General features: G+C 38.0%; 1 protein-coding gene and 1 long non-coding RNA gene across 3 annotated transcripts in view; one reads left to right on the forward strand and one right to left on the reverse strand.

The window, feature by feature from the left end:
• Window positions 1-17,147, reverse strand: part of LOC107583283 (1-phosphatidylinositol 4,5-bisphosphate phosphodiesterase beta-3-like) — a 67,976-nt gene extending 50,829 nt beyond the window's left edge. For both annotated transcript variants that reach the window (XM_016269461.1, XM_016269460.1), the window contains exon 1: window positions 16,692-17,147. In XM_016269461.1, coding sequence (XP_016124947.1) covers window positions 16,692-16,790 — 99 coding nt within the window. In that variant the 5' untranslated portion in view covers window positions 16,791-17,147. The remainder of the gene's footprint in view (window positions 1-16,691) is intronic.
• LOC107583284 (uncharacterized) lies at window positions 9,453-14,024 on the forward strand. The gene is made up of 3 exons (XR_001609023.1): window positions 9,453-9,474; window positions 11,889-11,891; window positions 13,954-14,024. It is a non-coding gene; the product is annotated as an uncharacterized lncRNA (long non-coding RNA).
• Window positions 17,148-17,424: the final 277 nt, after the last annotated feature.

A 17,424-nucleotide genomic window follows, 5' to 3' on the forward strand; every position in this document is an offset into this window, starting at 1 on the left:
CACACACAGCACTTTTATAGTTAATCCCACTATTTTATGTGAGCATAAGTATTGGAACAGTTGAACTTAAGGCAGATCACTGAATCAGAGCAGTGAGTCTGTGACCCATAGATATCACCACTCTTGTTCTTATCCTTTGAAATGCTTTTTCCAGCTTTTAATGCAGCAAATACCAACTGTTGCTTGCTTTGGGGAGTTTCTGCCTTTAGTATCCTCTTTAGTTGGTGAAGTTAATGTTCAATCGGATTTTAATCTGGAGATTGACTTGGGCAATCTAAGACTTTTCATTTCTTTGCCCTGATAAAGTCCTTGACTGAACTGGGAGGGTGTTTTTGGTCATTGTCCTGACACAGTATGAAGCGCTTTCTGATGAGTCTGGTGGCATTACCTTGAATATTGGAATATTTTCTCCACACTTTTGCTTTCCCATCACTTAGATAAAGGTTGATCTTTGTCTCATCTGTCCATAAAACTCAGTTCCAAAGCTCTACTGGCTCAGCTTTGTGATTTTTTGCAAACTCTAATCTTGCCTTTCTATTTTTGGTGCTTGTCAGTAGACATGTGCCAGTATTCAGTAATACGATATATCACGGTAACGAATATGCACGTAAATTGCGTATGCTGTTTTGTTTCAGCAGTTCCACGCGGATACGCTGTTTTCGTTCAAATCAAAGCATACACGACGTAAACCGCGTATCCGCGTGGCACTGCTGACACAAAACAGCATACACAATTTACGTTCAGTGGATACTCTCTAAAATGGTGCTAGGGTGATGCGGAGGAGACAATTTTTTGAATAAAGTTGTTTTTTCTTTCCTTTTGCGCACAAAAAGTATTCTCGTAGCTTTGTAAAATCACGGTTGAACCCCTGATGTCACATGGATTATTTTACCGATGTCCTTGCTACGTTTCAGGACCTTGATCATATAAGGACCCTTGCTGTCAGAGAGCTCTCAGAATGCATCATAAATATCTTAATTTGTGCTCCAAAGATGAACAGAGGCCTTACGGGTTTGGAACAACATGAGGGTGAGTAATTGATGACATCATTTTTGGGTGAACTATCCATTTAACTAATGAGATCTTATTGTAAAGTGTTACTTATTGGTCTTTATAATTCTTTTGCACTTTAATCTGAGATTTTTTTTACTTTATACTTTTTTGTGTATTACTTTATTGTATGTAAATGATTAGTTATTTTTGTTATAAGAAAAAAAGTTATTAAACCCGTTATATTTTATGACAAAACTTTTTTGCAACTAAATTTCAATACCATGATAATACTGTATACCGTGATAAAAGCATTGGCAATTAATCGCAACATGAAAATTTGATATGGTCATATGCCTACTTGTCAGAGGTTTGCATCTTGCTGTAGCCTCTGTAATTCTATGTCAAAGTCTCCTGTGGATAGTAGATTGTCAGAGCATCACCCCAGCTTTCTGGAGGTTGTTGGCGATTTTACAGACACGTGTTTTAGGGTTCATTTTCACAGCTTTTATGATTTGTCTGTCATTAACTACTGTTGTTTTTCTTAGCCAACCAGGCCGTTGTTGGTTGCTTTTTTGCTATAGCTCTAATTGACTTCCTTTTTTCTTTTAGCATCCAAATTGCTTGCTTTTCTCTCAAAGTCAGCTCCCTCATCTTCATCCTGATTTGTGCGTGTTGTCATCGAATGCAAGACTCAGAATGCAGAAGCAATGAATAAAACTGATACGACACATTCCCTGCATTTAATATCTGAACAATTAATGCAACAGGGCACAGCTGATGACTTCGAAAGGCCTGTGAGGCAACTGTTCCAATACTTATGCTCACATCAGATAGGGGGATGCAACTCTAGAAGTGCTGATCTTCTTAGCTGGTAAAACATCTATGTGTTGAATCACCCAATAATGAAATGTGACATTCTGTAGTTTTGTCTCATATTAATCTCTTATGATTTCTTGACTCCACAGCAAACAAAGCAATTTTGTCTTTACTGTTCCAGTACTTATGGAGGGCACTGTACATATATATATATAGTTGAGCCAAATTACAACTTCATCTTTGTGTGCATAGTTGACATTTGTGCATGCCAGAGGACTCCAAATGGTTATCGGAGTAAACCATTAAAAGTGAACTGAAGCTTGTGGCCTGCACACGACAGTAGTGCATGCATTCTCTCAGACAGAGGCACACACAGCTAATGCATCAACAATGTCAGTTATTTCAGTGGGTGAGTGGCCTGCTCTCTTGGCTTTTGGGTGTATTTGGCTTCCAGTATTTACATGCTTTTATAGCTCTTACATAATGCGCACACACACACACACACTCTACAACATGACTGACTTTAACACCTCAAAGTCTGGGAATGCAGAGAGACAGTGGACAGAGAGACGAAAAATACAGTGAAAATCTGCATAATCAAAGCTACCATTATTAAACCTAGGTTTTGTGTGTCAGCATGTAAATTTGATGTGCCATCTTGTCAAAATGCAGCTTTTTATGTTAAGACTTCACCTTTGGACTCAGCAGATTAGCAGGGCATAGACACATGTACACACAGGTAAGTAAGGGATAATGTAAAACCAGTCGCTCATTATTGCTAAATAGACCCCGAGGTGAGGCAGAGGGGTCATGCATTACACTGAAGGGGTTAATTTTGTGATAATAACCACCTACCTGACTGTACATTACCCCACTTATTCCAAGTAAATACATTTCCAAAATGAATAAAGTTCCAAATAAATAAATAAATGGACAGTATATACTGATTTGTGTAGAAACGTTTTTATTATCTTATTTGTAGATTTGATTAAAGCTTTAGTTAAAGGTGACATATCATGAAAATCTGACTTTTCTAGGTTTTAAGTGCTATAATCAGGTCCCCAGTGCATCTACCAACCAAGGAAACGTGAAATAGGTTAACCCAGTAACTTTGTTTTGGTAAGCCCTTTTCTGCAAGCGTCTGAAAAAACGAGCGTGTCTGATTTTGCTCCCTTGGTGATGTGGCAAAGGGATCTCATTATAATATTACCGCCCCTTAATCTGTAAACTTCCACTCACGGCGCCATCATTTTGACACACACTGGTGAGATGAGGAGAGAAGAGCAATACAGGATCACTGGACTAAAAATAACGTCACCTTCCAGAGGAAACTAATCCTAGGAAAATTGTTATTTATTTTTACTATGTCGATGTCTAAGTAGACCATTATTTGTTTGTTCAGTACATTTCACTGTGGATTCTTTGGTAAATCAGTTGCAGTTTCGGCACAGGCTTTGCAAACAGACTTTTACTGTAAGATATGGACCTGACAATAATACCACAACATAATTAACCATGTTCATTCTAATCTAATCTAATGCCTAATCTTAAATTATACACAGAAAGCGATCAAAGAATGCTCCCTTTATAATCGATGGGGTTGTCAATCACACAGCTCGAGTTTATATTCAGTGACGTAGTCTACACTGCAAAATGAATCTTTACATTGTTATGATGAAAGAATTTGTGAAAGTGCAAAACTGGAGTTGCAATGATATGATCACTGAATTCATGCACTCAACAGTCTGTCATTGGCTACAATGCTCATTGCTGTATCATTTCGTGAAAAGGGAGTAAAATCTAAATATTAGGGATATTAGAAATCCCAGAATGTTTGGCAACCAAAATTATTTGGCCCAAAATAGCAAAAAAAGCTCTTTCGGTGTTCGGACGAATAAGCGAAAAGACAGAATAATATGTACCGAACAATGACGTGACCTGATCAAACAGAGGCGCGCGCTAATGCAGCAAACATGTCAGTGTGGAAGCATTTCAAAATGTCCAAGAAAGATACTTTTAAATTTGTCTGTTCAGACCAAAGCATTAAAAAAGGCAGACAGGCTGAATGAAAACACAAATGAACTCTCTGACAGTAGGCGACACTTACTGAAAAGCAGATATACCCTGGTTACCCAAGTTACCCCATTTACATATTTTCAAACAGCTGTTCCAATTTTTGCATTCACATGTAGTTTATAAAACAACACTAAATACAAAAGAGTCGAAGAAAGACAGTTTTGAATTCTTCTGCTAATCACTGTCACTTAGAAAAACACTCTTCATGAGTGCCACCACGTCAATTTTAAGTAACTGCAGTGGGTCAGGGCATGTGACCAAAATCTTATTGGTTGACCAGTTTTCTTTGCAGCATGTTAGAAAAGAAAATAGTACACCTCTCCATAAAGAAGAAAACCTCTGCAACATGCAGAAATAATAACAACCGTTTATTTAAAATAAAAGGTTTAATCACACAGAATTTTCACACTGAACATTTGTCTGTGTGAACAAGTTTTTATGGAGCACATTTATGATATTTTCTTCATTCACTATAAATGAATGGAAAAGAGTGACCTGCACAGTCTGTTCAACAAAAGAATGAAAGCCATCCAGATTCCAGATTGGAACAACATGAGTATGAGCAAATGATGACAAGTTTAATATTGGGGTAAACTATCCCTCTAGCACATTTAAACAAGAGATAAAAAAAAAAAAAATACTTAAATAAAAGAATGACAAAGAGTGGAAAGAAAATGCCAAAGAAATCCCAGGTTAAGGTAAATAAAGAAAGAAGGAAGGAAGGAGGAAGGAAGAGAGACATATTCTAATGCAAAGGCTGATTTACAGCAACCTTTCATAAGAGTGAATGACTTGGTCTGAATTACACAGACACAGAAAGGTCTCCTTCCTGAATGAGAGGACGAAACAGAAGGAGAGGAAGGGCTGGAGGGGGCGAGCAACAGTCAAACACACCCATATGTGAACTGTGGGTCATCGACTCAGACACATGTTCTGTTTGAGTGTGCAGTAATGACTCTGTTCTTCATGTTCCTCTTCAAGTTCTGTTTTCTCCTTCTGAAAGTGTGCGGAGGCTTGTTTTGCAGTGAGGTGAGACTCCATTAGCAGTGTGGTAAGAGTCAACAAGCGCAAGTACAGCTGCAGTGGCCCACCTGGATAAGTGTTCCCCTCTCAGCCCTTTCCAGGAAACTGTTCATAGACAGCTCTTATCCTGAATAATCAGCACAGGCGACAGAAAAGCTCCAGAATGCATGCATTTTCTTGTATTTGTGCTTTGCTGCTACTTGTTTCCTATATCCTTTCAAATCAGTTGTTTTCTGGCAGCAAACCAAAACAGCATGCTGACACATATAAGATGGTATGAGGCCGGTCGAGTTTTGCATGTTGCAAACCACATCAACCCCTTGCAATGTGCGTCTGTGTGCACCAAAGGCGTTTCTCCCCAAGGAGGCAGGGAGGCAAGGCCTTCACAGCAAATTTCTGATGAGAAATAATCAACAGTACAAAAAAACCCCTAAATAAATATTACGAAATATGAGATCAAATGACTTTCTTCTAAAGCAATATTGTCCTTAAGTAACACTGGCTGATCAAGTTTCAGACAGAAACAAACAGGTCGTTTGCCTCCTTTGAGATCAGTGCATTCTCAATGAAGTGCAAAAGTGTGGAAATGGAAGGTTAATTATAAAGTAAACAGCTCATTCACTCTGACATCACTTTCACTTGAGTTGGAATCAAAAAATATGTATATTAAAAAAATAAAATAGATCTGTTTATTATATATAGCGATCGTGTTTCTTCTGAAGACTTGGACTAAACTGCTCAATTCATATGGATTACTTTTACAATGTCTTGTTTTTAAGCCTTACAGTTTTGGTGGAATAGACTTTCAATGCAGGGACAGAATTTAAATTTTGGGGAGAGGATTTGGTTTTAATGTATAATATGTGACCCTGGACCACAAAAGCGGTCTTAAGTCGCACGGGTATATTTGTAACAATAGCCAACAATACACTGTATGGATCAAAATGATTGATTTTTCTTTTATGCCAAAAATCATTAGGATATTAAGTAAAGATCATGTTCCATAAAGATATTTTGTAAATTTCCTACCGTAAATATATCGAACCTTAATTTTTGATTAGTAATATGCATTGCTAAGGACTTCATTTGGACAACTTTAAAGGCGATTTTCTCAATATTTAGATTTTTTGCACCCTCAGATTCCAGATATTCATATAGTTGTATCTCGGCCAAATATTGTCCTATCCTAACAAACCATACACCAATGAAAAGCTTTCAGATGATGTATAACTCTCAATTTAAAAAAATTTACCCTTATGACTGGTTTTGTGGTCCAGGGTCACATATGCTAATATACAGTACACATACTAAAATTATAACAGCAACAGTTATTTGTTTATAGTGTCATATAAATGCTGTTCCATATGCCTTTAATCTGGAAACAGTGTAAACAAATGGAAATGTAGTTTAAATTGGATTAAAATTCCAAACTCAGAGAGAAGACTTTGCCTCCACATTTCAGAAGACCACCACACGCCACTGGTGTGCATGCACATGTGTTCTGATGGGGTGTGTGGGCTTTCGTGTGACAAACATTGGATAGACGTGTGAGGAATGAAGAAATGAGAAGGGGAGGAGAATGCGATCAGTTTCGGGAGAGGACAAGCAAAAAATTAAGTGAAAAACATAAGGAGGAAATTAATGAGGGGGAAAAAATTAACTTACATGTGGCACTTACATGTGAAAGAAGACTTGCATGCATAGTTTAAAAGTAGTCAAGACTGCTTACAAGTGTAAAAGTAGTATAATGCTCGAGTGTTGTGGCTGGTTGCCAGGCCATTTCTATGCGGTTTCTGGGTGTTCTGAGCATGTTGCTAAGTGGTTGGTATGTATGATTCTACATCCTCCCCAGGGGCCCGTTCTTCTTACGTTGCTAACTCAGTTAGCTGGATTTGATTGTTGACGATTTGGCATGATCTCGGGAGCAGGCTTATTTCATGTAAACAGGATTAGATTGCATCTTTTTAAGTGGAACTGATGTTTAAAATCTGTCCCAGCCACAGTTACCTTATTACAAGTGTACCCTACTAATCCGGGGGCAATCATTTAAAATAATAATAATTAAAAAAATGTATTTGAAAATAATATTATAATGTTGCGTAATCTATAATACTGTAGACGCAGCCAATTTTACTCATTGAAAGATTTATTCGTGATAAAATAATAACTTTATAATTGTATTAGAGTCTTACACACATGCTGTACAGTTAATCTGAGTCGTGCATTAATTTGAATGGTGACAGCTATTATGGGAGTGGCTTGCTGGAGAGCAGGAGATGCAGATAACTTGATCCTGACCCTTAAGCAACTTTAATTAATGCTGTCACATAACAAATCTGCTTCAAAGATAAAATTACATGAATTGCTAATTACAACATTGAACTAAAGGTGTAAAGCCTGTACAAATCATGAATATAAATAATCGGGAATCATGTAAAAAAAAATTAATAAAATAAAAACAGTGCACATTTAATTTATCTATTATTACACTTATGTAGTTTTGTTCACTTGACTGTTTCCTTATAAAGGTCCAGAAATTTGTCAAGCTTTTCGTCAGGTGTCTTTTTTAATTATATGATGTTATTCATTACGTTGCTGTCTCGCCGCCAGCCAGTCGCTGCATTGCTGATCGTGGTTTAGAGTATAGATACATCTGCCCTTTACGGGGAACACACAGTAATCTTTGACAACTTAATCCAGATATTTTCATCAAATCCGCAAATTCGTTTGAAGAACCAAATTAGCCAGAGATCAGTTATCATGATTAGAAGATCTGGCAACTTTCAAATCATCTCAGATGTATTAAGCGAGGTACGAAGAACGGGCCCCAGAAGCCTGTAATCGGTAAGTGAGCGCAGCGCCTCATGGTACCATCACAGAGAGACAACAAGATCACTTTCCAGAACATTTTCATTTACTGTTCCTGGCTGGTGCAATGATCTTTCTCATCCTATCAGGACAGCCGAATCTCTGACAATATTCAAGAAACAACTGAAATCTAAGGGTAATCTAAGGAAATTTAAGGGTACTGCTCCAGGGACAAGATGTTGTACCCCAAAAGGTACCATTTTAAACCCCTTTTTTCTGTGTGTTCCATGAGCAACAAGAAACACACACACTTGTTTTTCTATTCTTTCTTCTAGCTAGAAACTTTGTATTGCTAGCACTTCTCGTGTCAATACCTCTCCTTATGATAAATCACTTGTTGTATTCCTCATTTCTAGGTTGATGTGGATAAGAGTCTGCTAAATGAATAGGCCTAAATAAAAATGTAAATTCTGTGGTGTTCTGGTTGGTTGCTTACTAGCTCAAGTAAAAGCAGACCAAAAAATGTAACACAAAATTGCTCACATTCTTCAACACCTGTGCGTTTACTAGGCTAAATGTTTTGTCAAAATATTCCTTCAGCAAAAATAAATAAATAAATGTTAAATTACCAGCATCGCTTAACTTGTTTAGATTCATTCGGTATATATTTTCCAGAAAATGTGAAAAAAAAAATATATATTATTTCATAGCTTGATCATGAGTCTCTACACACAAAAACACACTGCCTCAATTAGGAGATTTAGGGAACCATAAAAACGTAAACAACATTAATATTATTATACGTGGAGCAATTCCCTTCACAGGATGTGCCCAGCTCATGTGTACACATGCGCAGCAGACATGACTAAACATGCACAACTCCTTTCTTCCTCAAAGTCAAATAGTCTCTTAAACACACAAAACACAGCTTGTCACACTTGATATAGTCAAAACGATAATATTTAACTTGTGGGCTTAATAGTGTGAGATTTCCAGATTTACCACAGCTCATACAAACACACATACGTTTGGTGCCTGCTAAACAGAGCAGTTAGCACGAGTACATAATGAAGGATGAAAAAGAGGAGGGAAGACAAAAGTGGAAAGAGACAGCAAGTGGGCCATCGGTAACAGAAGTAGACTCTAGTGTTCGTCAGTTGTTCTGTGTTTTTCCTGTGATTTTTTCCTCTCTGCCTACATGGTCTCTACTTTATGTGTGCCTCAGCGTGCCTGGCGTCACTTCTCAATATTTGCCTCCATGTTATCTCCTTGTTTGGCCTCCGTGTACGAAACGTCTCTCCGCTCACGCACAGTTCGCCCTCCCCTCTCAGAATTATCCTCCTACACCAGCCAATCCCTCACTCAGTCACCCTGCGTGTCCAAGTCACTGCTGTTTTTCTGCTCCATTGAGAGAAATGCTTGCAGTTCACACAGTTAATCACAAACCCTAAAAACTTCCTGTGGAATTCCCTTGGAGAGAAAAAGATGCATATTATAGTTCCTGTGAATCCTCTGTAAGACTGGTTTGTTTAGACAGAGGATATGTTCATTCCAAACCAAAACCATGCTTACTGGGTTTGGACATTTATGGTCCCGCTTGAAAAACATGCAAGGCAGCTACATCTGTCTGTCTATCTCTCTCAAACACACAAGTAGGATTTGTCACTATTTCTTATGTTTGACTGTGTCTATGTCCTCATGGCTCCAAAATATTCCCCTAACTACAACCCTCGGTGCTCACTTTCACCAAAGACAACGGTCAAGCGGAAGACTGAGGATAAATTTGCAAGTCAAAGCTCACAGCTAGCTGATTTGCTCAGGTGCATCAGTACTACAACACTGTCTTCACTGAACTACATGCAAGGTCTTAATATACACATTGTTTTTTTAATGTAAGTAAATATACACATTTTTTAATGTAATTTATTCCTGTAATGGTAAAGCAGAATTTTCACTAGCCATTATTCCAGTCGTCAGTGTCACACGATCCTCTAGAAATCAGTCAAATTTGCTGAATTGGCACTCAAGCAGCATTGTTATTATTCTTAATAATATTGAAAACAGTTGTGGAAACCATGATACATGTTTTTTCAGGATTCCTTTTGATATATATAAAGTTTGAAAGAACAGAATTGATTTGAACTAGAAATATTTTGTAACATTAGAAATGGATTTACTAATATCACTTTAGATCAAGTTAATGCGCCCTGCTGAATAAGTGTTATGTTTTTTTAAATAGCGAAGCCTTTTCTACTTTTAATTACATGACTACATTAAGTTGCTAAGTTGGGTGCTGTAATCAGGAGATATTATGAAAATTCTGTTGTCACTAATTTCAGGTGTATATTTAGCAATGCAACACAATGTTAATTTTCATAAATAACCAAACTCTAAGTGAGCACAGTGAGATTAATCAGTCAGAAGTGGAGTGACAACTGTATTTAGCTGCAGTGTGTATGCAGCCAGAGAGGCAGCGGTCTTGATGAAGGGGATTAAGTTTAGCTGCAGTCCATTCCATGATCAGTTGGGATCCTGTCCAAGTCGGCTTTCAATCCCAGACTAGCCGAGTTTTGGGAAATGGTTCATTGAATGTTTAAAGGTGCACTAGAGCATTGCGTCTTACTGTCTGACTCGCACCGGTTCATTCTGAGAATTAGATCATGTATTATAGATCATTAGATCACATCAGTAGCCACAATGTTTGACTACAGTTTCCTTCAGACAGAAGGAGAGATTAACAGCACACAAGGAGGGTGGTAAAGAGGCAGAGCTGAACAGAAAGACACTGTTGCATCAACCTCTTCCTCGTTGAAGTCTGACATTCAGCACCATGTGGAACTGAGCCCTGTGCCGTTTCATTTCCTCAGTGCAAATCATCAGAGACACAACTGCACAGTGACAGCATGCAAGGCATTAAAGGGATTTAAACACACAGCAGACTGTTACTTCACAAAACAAAAAGCCATACCATCACTGAAAGAGTTCAGGCCCTGACCTGACATAATTACATATTGTGAGTTTGTTTGTTTGCTCAACTTAAAAGCTTTTCTCCATGTCTGTGTTATTTAAAGATCATTCAAAATACATTATGCCATCAGAAACGCTATGTGACTTATACCTTTCATCTTAGAGATAAAACATAACACTGTCTCTTACGTAACTTAACAGCATTTACCTGTGATCTTTGAATATGCCATTAATAATCCACCTATTTTTGACTACACTAAAATGGGCTTAACGACCCCCTTAAGGAAAATAATTTTTATCTAGACAAAAGTGTATTATGATAGAAAAAATATATATTTATTATTTTGTTATTTTAAATTATATATTAGATTAAATTATATAAATAATGAGTAACACTATTTGAGTAACAAGAAAGTTTAAATAACTTTGAGACACAAATTCCTGGTTAGTTTCTTCACTTTTGGAATTTCATAATCTCACATATTTTATTAAAACTTCTGTATTATTCTGCTGTTATTTAATTAGCAGTGTACATAATAGAGCTACAATAAAAAACGGAAATCAATTTCCATTGTGATTGTATCATGGGTCCACTTTGCGCACACAATGCAACAAATCCATTTATCCCCACTTACGCAAAAATTATTTGTTACAGTAACTATAGCTGCCACAGCATTTTAAGTATTCAGCACTAGTGTATCTGCTGCTATGTAGTATTTTAAGGGAAAAATATATCCAAGAGGCCCTTTTACATTGGATGTGTCTTTAGATCCAATATAAGTGATGGGCTAAAATATATTACAACAACAACAACAATAACAAAAAATCTGGGTCGTATAGTTCATTTTGTTTATTAAAACAAATAAAATAAAATAAAAATAATAAAAAGAGTATTTATAGCATATTCTTTAACAAAAATAGGTCAAAAATTGCCTATAGACAATAGAAGGTTAAATTGCCTTTCTGGACTATTATGTCCTTAACTATAGCTATGACCTCAGATAAGGATATAATAAGACCTCATTATAGTTAAATGCAGCTAGTTATTTATTTATGAGCGCCTCTAAAGACAGGCTCATCTGCCAATGGATGCACTAACACACACTCTCCAAATGAAATGCTGTTTTCTATCTACAATGGTCAGAACAGTTCTATAATATTGAAGGTTTACGACAGCCTCTCTCTCTCTAGACACACACCTGTAGTATGTCTAGAGTTAGCCCAATACAAACCACTCAGCATTTATGGGCTGCTTAAGTTAATTATTAATGACTTTTAAGACACGAAGTGCATCAAGTTGTACAGGCCACTTTCTCCTTACTCAACGTTGCTCTTATCAAAAGGTGTTGGCTCTTTGAACTCCAGTTAAGAGCAGTGGGGATCTGCTAAATTAGTGCTCAGTGATTTGATCAAATAATGGAAAAGAGGCGAAGATTTTCTCCCCGCCCCCTCCCCCTAATCCTTCAACATAATTACAACTGTAATGGCTGTTCAATGCGAGATTTGAAACATGATCCGTACACACACACACACACACTCACTCACAGACCCTTGTTGCCAGGAGATCAACTACGCGGAAGAATTCAGAGGAGATGGTGATTTCTTGTAAACATGCAGTGGTGTATAAAGTACCTGAAAGCCATACTAAAGTAAAAGTACAGATATCTTATCAGAAAATGACTTTGGTAGAAGTTGAAGTCACCTTTTAGAATATTACTTGAGTAAAAGTCTTAAAGTATGTGATATTTATTGTACTTAAGTGCGAAAAGTATTGAAAGTAAAAGTACAAGTAAGTGCAAAATGGAAAAGAGGCAAATAAATATATAAAAATGAGTTAGCAAGATTGAGTAGCAAGATTCTGGAATCTGCATCTGACATAGCATTTAGATGTATTTACACAGTTTATGTATCTCAGAGGGGACATGGATGCATTTAAACTGCAGTTACAGATGCATAAATAGGCCTAATGTTTTGTTTTTAACATAAAACATTGAATACTGATATTTGAAATAATTTAAAACATGAACAAAAATAGTCGAAATGTGAAATTAAAACCGCCAGTAGGTGACAGCAAGTGACTGTTAATGAGTGAGTCATTGAGATTCAACCGATTCATTCAAACGACTGATTCATTTAGAAACAAAGCATTCGACTGTGTTAATGAGTGAATCACTGAATCATTTATTCAACCGATTCGTTCAAAAAGCTGATTCATTCAATAAGTAAACACCATCCATTGCTCAGAGACGCAAAACAGTGCTGTGATCTTTGTTTGGAACTATTTTCGTTAGCAAAATTGAGCAAAAACAAGCAATATTATGTCTAAAATATAGCCTAAGTCACATTGCTTTATTGAACTTGTATAAAATTATTATTAAATGTGTTCATGCTGATATCTGCAGAAAAACGGTACTCTTTGTGTGATATTGATTAAGTTAACTATATTAAATTATATAAATATAAAAAGTATACAGAAGCATTTTTGCCGTCTACAATTTAGAATGCCTTGAATTTTGAGTTTTAATAGACTAAATCAACGTGCGTGCGTGATCTGATGATATAGCCTACTTGATAATGTCAGATCGCACACCATTACAACAACACTTCCCATATTATCGCAGACGATGCGATATCGCACACCCCATCCTCGACTTGAGTGGAAAATTAATCATCCGCGGTTGTGCACACACTTGTTTGCACATGAGCAAAGGTGTTTTTATGAGTCTAAAGCCGGGCTCACGCTGTGCGATTTTTTAAAAGTCCTTTAGGATTGTACTTGTCAGACTGTACGAACATGATCATGTCACACAGTGGGATCTCAGTTGTCATTAATGTCAGACTGTACGACAGTCAAGACGTGTTAAAAACGGGTGCGTGCAAAAAAACTTGTCATCAACCTATACATGTTCAGTGAGCTGCATTGCATGCGGGGCTGTAATGTTAACTATCATTAAAAGTATATGAATGGCGGCAATACCGGCGTATTTATGCAGAATAGTGCAAGCAGCACTACACATGTGGGATCTCAGTTGTCATTAATGTCAGACTGTACGACAGTCAAGACGTGTTAAAAACGGGTGCGTGCAAAAAAACTTGTCATCATCCTATACATGTTCAGTGAGCTGCATTGCATGCGGGGCTGTAATGTTAGCTATCATTAAAAGTATATGAATGGCGGCAATACCGGCGTATTTATGCAGAATAGTGCAAGCAGCACTACACATCCACATGAAATCAGCAGTGCAACTGGTGTTTATCATAGCAAATCAGATGAATTCCGTGAGTGGAGGACGAGAGCGCCGGAGTTTATGCGGTTAGAAGAAATCTCTAGCATAAATTCTGATCATGGCTTGTCTTGAAAAACGAAGACAGTTTCACGTTCGTCGTAGGAGAAGTCACACTGCAGGACTGTGCGCCAAATCTTCTGACACTGCCAGAAGTTCGTCGGAGGTCAAATTTGATCGCAACCAGGGCTGGATTGGTATTCAGGCATACCGGGCATCGCACTTAAGGGGCCGACAGAATGTTTTTTTTGCCAAGGACCATCACACAGGGACAGCGAGCAGCCAGTGGCCCATTGGATTGTCTCCTGTATAGACAGCGTAAACATCCAATCACAATGCGCTATAGACAGAGCGATGAAGTACTTTGCTACGCCTATATGAAGATCGCTTCACTCCAACTTCTTCCTCGTCGGCTTTTCCCACGTTTTCACAGCAGATTTATCAAGAACAGGCCTGCTCTGCGGTAAATGTGAGGCTGGACAAAGAGCCAGGCAGGAGGAGGAGACGCCTATATGAAGAATCGCTTCACTCCAACTTCTTCCTCGTCGGCTTTTCCCACGTTTTCACAGCAGATTTATCAAGAACAGGCCTGCTCTGCGGTAAATGTGAGGCTGGACAAAGAGCCAGGCAGGAGGAGGAGAGGAGAGTAGTTGAATCGGTAAAGTGCATGATAGGGACTCGCAACGGAGGCAGACATCTAACCTATCCCTAATGTGTGTGCGCGCCATGAATGTAGAATACGTACACTCTTTTTAATCAAATGTAAATTCGTCCCCCTCGCTTTTTTGGCCAAGTCAAGTCAAGTGTGTTCATAGAGGTTTCCATGGGCCAATGCGAATAAATCTAGATTTAAATTTAGAAAGACACAATGTTTTATTCTTATTCAAAAATACTAGATGTGATATGAGTGTGATACATACATACATACACTACCAGTCAAAAGTTTTTGAACAGTAATATTTTTTTTATGTTTTTTAAAGAAGTCTTAAAATTCAGCTTTGAAATCACAGGAATAAATTACATTTTGAAATATATTCAAATAGAAAACAGTTATTTTAATCACTAAAAATATTCCACAATATTACTGCTTTTGCTGTATTTTGGATCAAATAAATGCAGGCTTGGTGAGCAGAGGAGACTTCTTTAAAAAGCATAAAAATCATATAGGCCTATATATAGAGAGAGAGAGGGAGAGAGAGAGGAGAGAGAGAGAGAGAGAGAGAGAAAGAAAGAAATTGGTGGTGGCCGCCTGGACCAAAAGATGCCTGAGCCGATTTTTTTGTCCCACTCCAGCCCTGATCGCAACGGTCATTAATCGGCTGTCGCTGAACATGTCAAACTAACGATCAAAGACTACAGATTTTAGCCTAGGATTATAGGAAACTTTTAGGATTTTCTAAATTTGTCTCAGACGACCAAATCGTGGCCAAAACTGCACAGTGTGAGCCGGGCTTAACTTGCAAACGCCAGACCACTACAGTCCGTGTTCTTCTGAATTCTGACTATTTTGAAGTAACTAATATGCTTGGGGGAAATGTATCGGAGTAAAAGTATACATTTTATTTAAGGAATGTAGTGGAGTAAAAGTTCGCTGAAATATAAAAACTCAAGTAAAGTACAGATAGATACTCCCAAAAAATACTTAAGTACTGTAACGAAGTATTATTACTTCGTTACATTACACCACTGTAAACATGGGTTTATGTTGCCATTAACCCCTTAGAAGAAATACTCAAGGGGTAATTATGTTTTCTGTTTCCAGTGAACAAATGTATTATTAACTTACTAATTCTAATTTGCCATCATATGTGCAGTAGTTATGTGATTCTCAAACTGTCCTGAACAAGGACATCTTACATTGATCTCTGTCAGTGCAAGGCAGGTGACTCATCTAGATACGTTCTGGAAGTCTACCTTCATGTAACATACCTAAATCAACTCATGATATCATTAATACATGCTCCAAAACCTGAAATGTTAAAACATGCTCTTATTTTATACATACAGCTACTATAAATAAACTTTACGCATGTGCTGTTCATCTGTGACTGTCTGATGGTACCTGTTGGTTCAAGTTTTTAAAAGTGTGATGTGTAAAATATTATTTATATTTTTATACAAACTGATATCATGTTAATCTCCTAATATCACTTACCTAATGCCTAACAGTTTTCTAACATAATGAGGGTGCTTTTGAACTTCTGCTCTTCCTTCAATGTGAAACAAAATTTAAAAGACCCCAACAACAAAGTTTGCTGTCTAATGGCACTAAGGATGGGGTTTAATAATCATGGATCAGAAAATGCATCTGATCCACGTGTTTTTGTCTGACACTAAACTGGTCTACAAATCAGTCGAGAAACTGTATTAAAGGGTTAAACTAAACTCCACATGCAACACGACTCGTGCATTTCAAGATCTTACACATTTAGCACACTTAGACAGACTGTTTGTTTCTCAGTAGATAATAATATTATGATTGTAAGCAGAACAACTTAAAGTATTTCGAACTTTAAGGTATGAAGAAAAAACAGCAAACAAAACACAAGTTGAGTGTTAATAATATGAGACTCAGAACACAAGAACTCGAGATCTAATGGAAGAGTGTTGAACTCCTGATCCTTGGTGTCAGATGTTCCCCTGTAAATTACTTCAACATGTAACACTAGTCGACTATCACGCCACATAAAATCACAGACAGGCGGACGGACGATATCTTCTTACCTCGTCCCATTTAATAAACTTGCTCCCCCGTTTGAGCACCTCATGGACAGACACCGGTTTGAGCTGCAACGCGTGAACTCCCGGTTTCGCCCCGGCCATGACTGCTGAATCGACGGGAGACGACGCCTCTGCTTCTCGGTTTGAAGTCTCTGACCTTCAGTGGACAGAACCAGAGCCCGACCCAATGCCTCGAGTCCGGCTGGCTCAACGCACGCAGGCGCGACTGTCACACATTCACGAGCGAGCGCAGTTTATGTCTTTAGCGATTGTTTATTCGTCTAAGCGCTTATCACGCCAAGGACTTGAATTGATATTTTCCTTCCTGTCCGTCCATCCGCTCGGTAATGATGAGATCCCAGTTCAGGGGAAACTTTCACTTGACTTTGGTCCCCGCTGGAATTTGCTCCTCTTTTCCTTCATGTTTTCTCCGAACTAAATGGGAGCGCGAGAAGGACAGGGAAGGAGAGAGAGAGAGAGTGTGAGCGAGAGAGAGAGAGAGAGAGAGAGAGAGAGAGAGAGAGAGAGAGAGAGGAGATCCCAGTTCAGGGGAAACTTTCACTTGACTTTGGTCCCCGCTGGAATTTGCTCCTCTTTTCCTTCATGTTTTCTCCGAACTAAAAGGGAGAGCGAGAAAGACAGGGAAGGAGAGAGAGAGAGAGAGAGTGTGAGAGAGAGAGAGAGAGAGAGAGAGAGAGAGAGAGAGAGAGACGGGGGGAGTAAGGAAGTGAAGGAA

The sequence above is a fragment of the Sinocyclocheilus grahami genome, unplaced genomic scaffold, assembly GCF_001515645.1.
Source record: "Sinocyclocheilus grahami isolate Dianchi unplaced genomic scaffold, SAMN03320097.WGS_v1.1 scaffold52.1, whole genome shotgun sequence".
In the NCBI taxonomy this organism is placed as follows: Eukaryota; Metazoa; Chordata; class Actinopteri; order Cypriniformes; family Cyprinidae; genus Sinocyclocheilus; species Sinocyclocheilus grahami.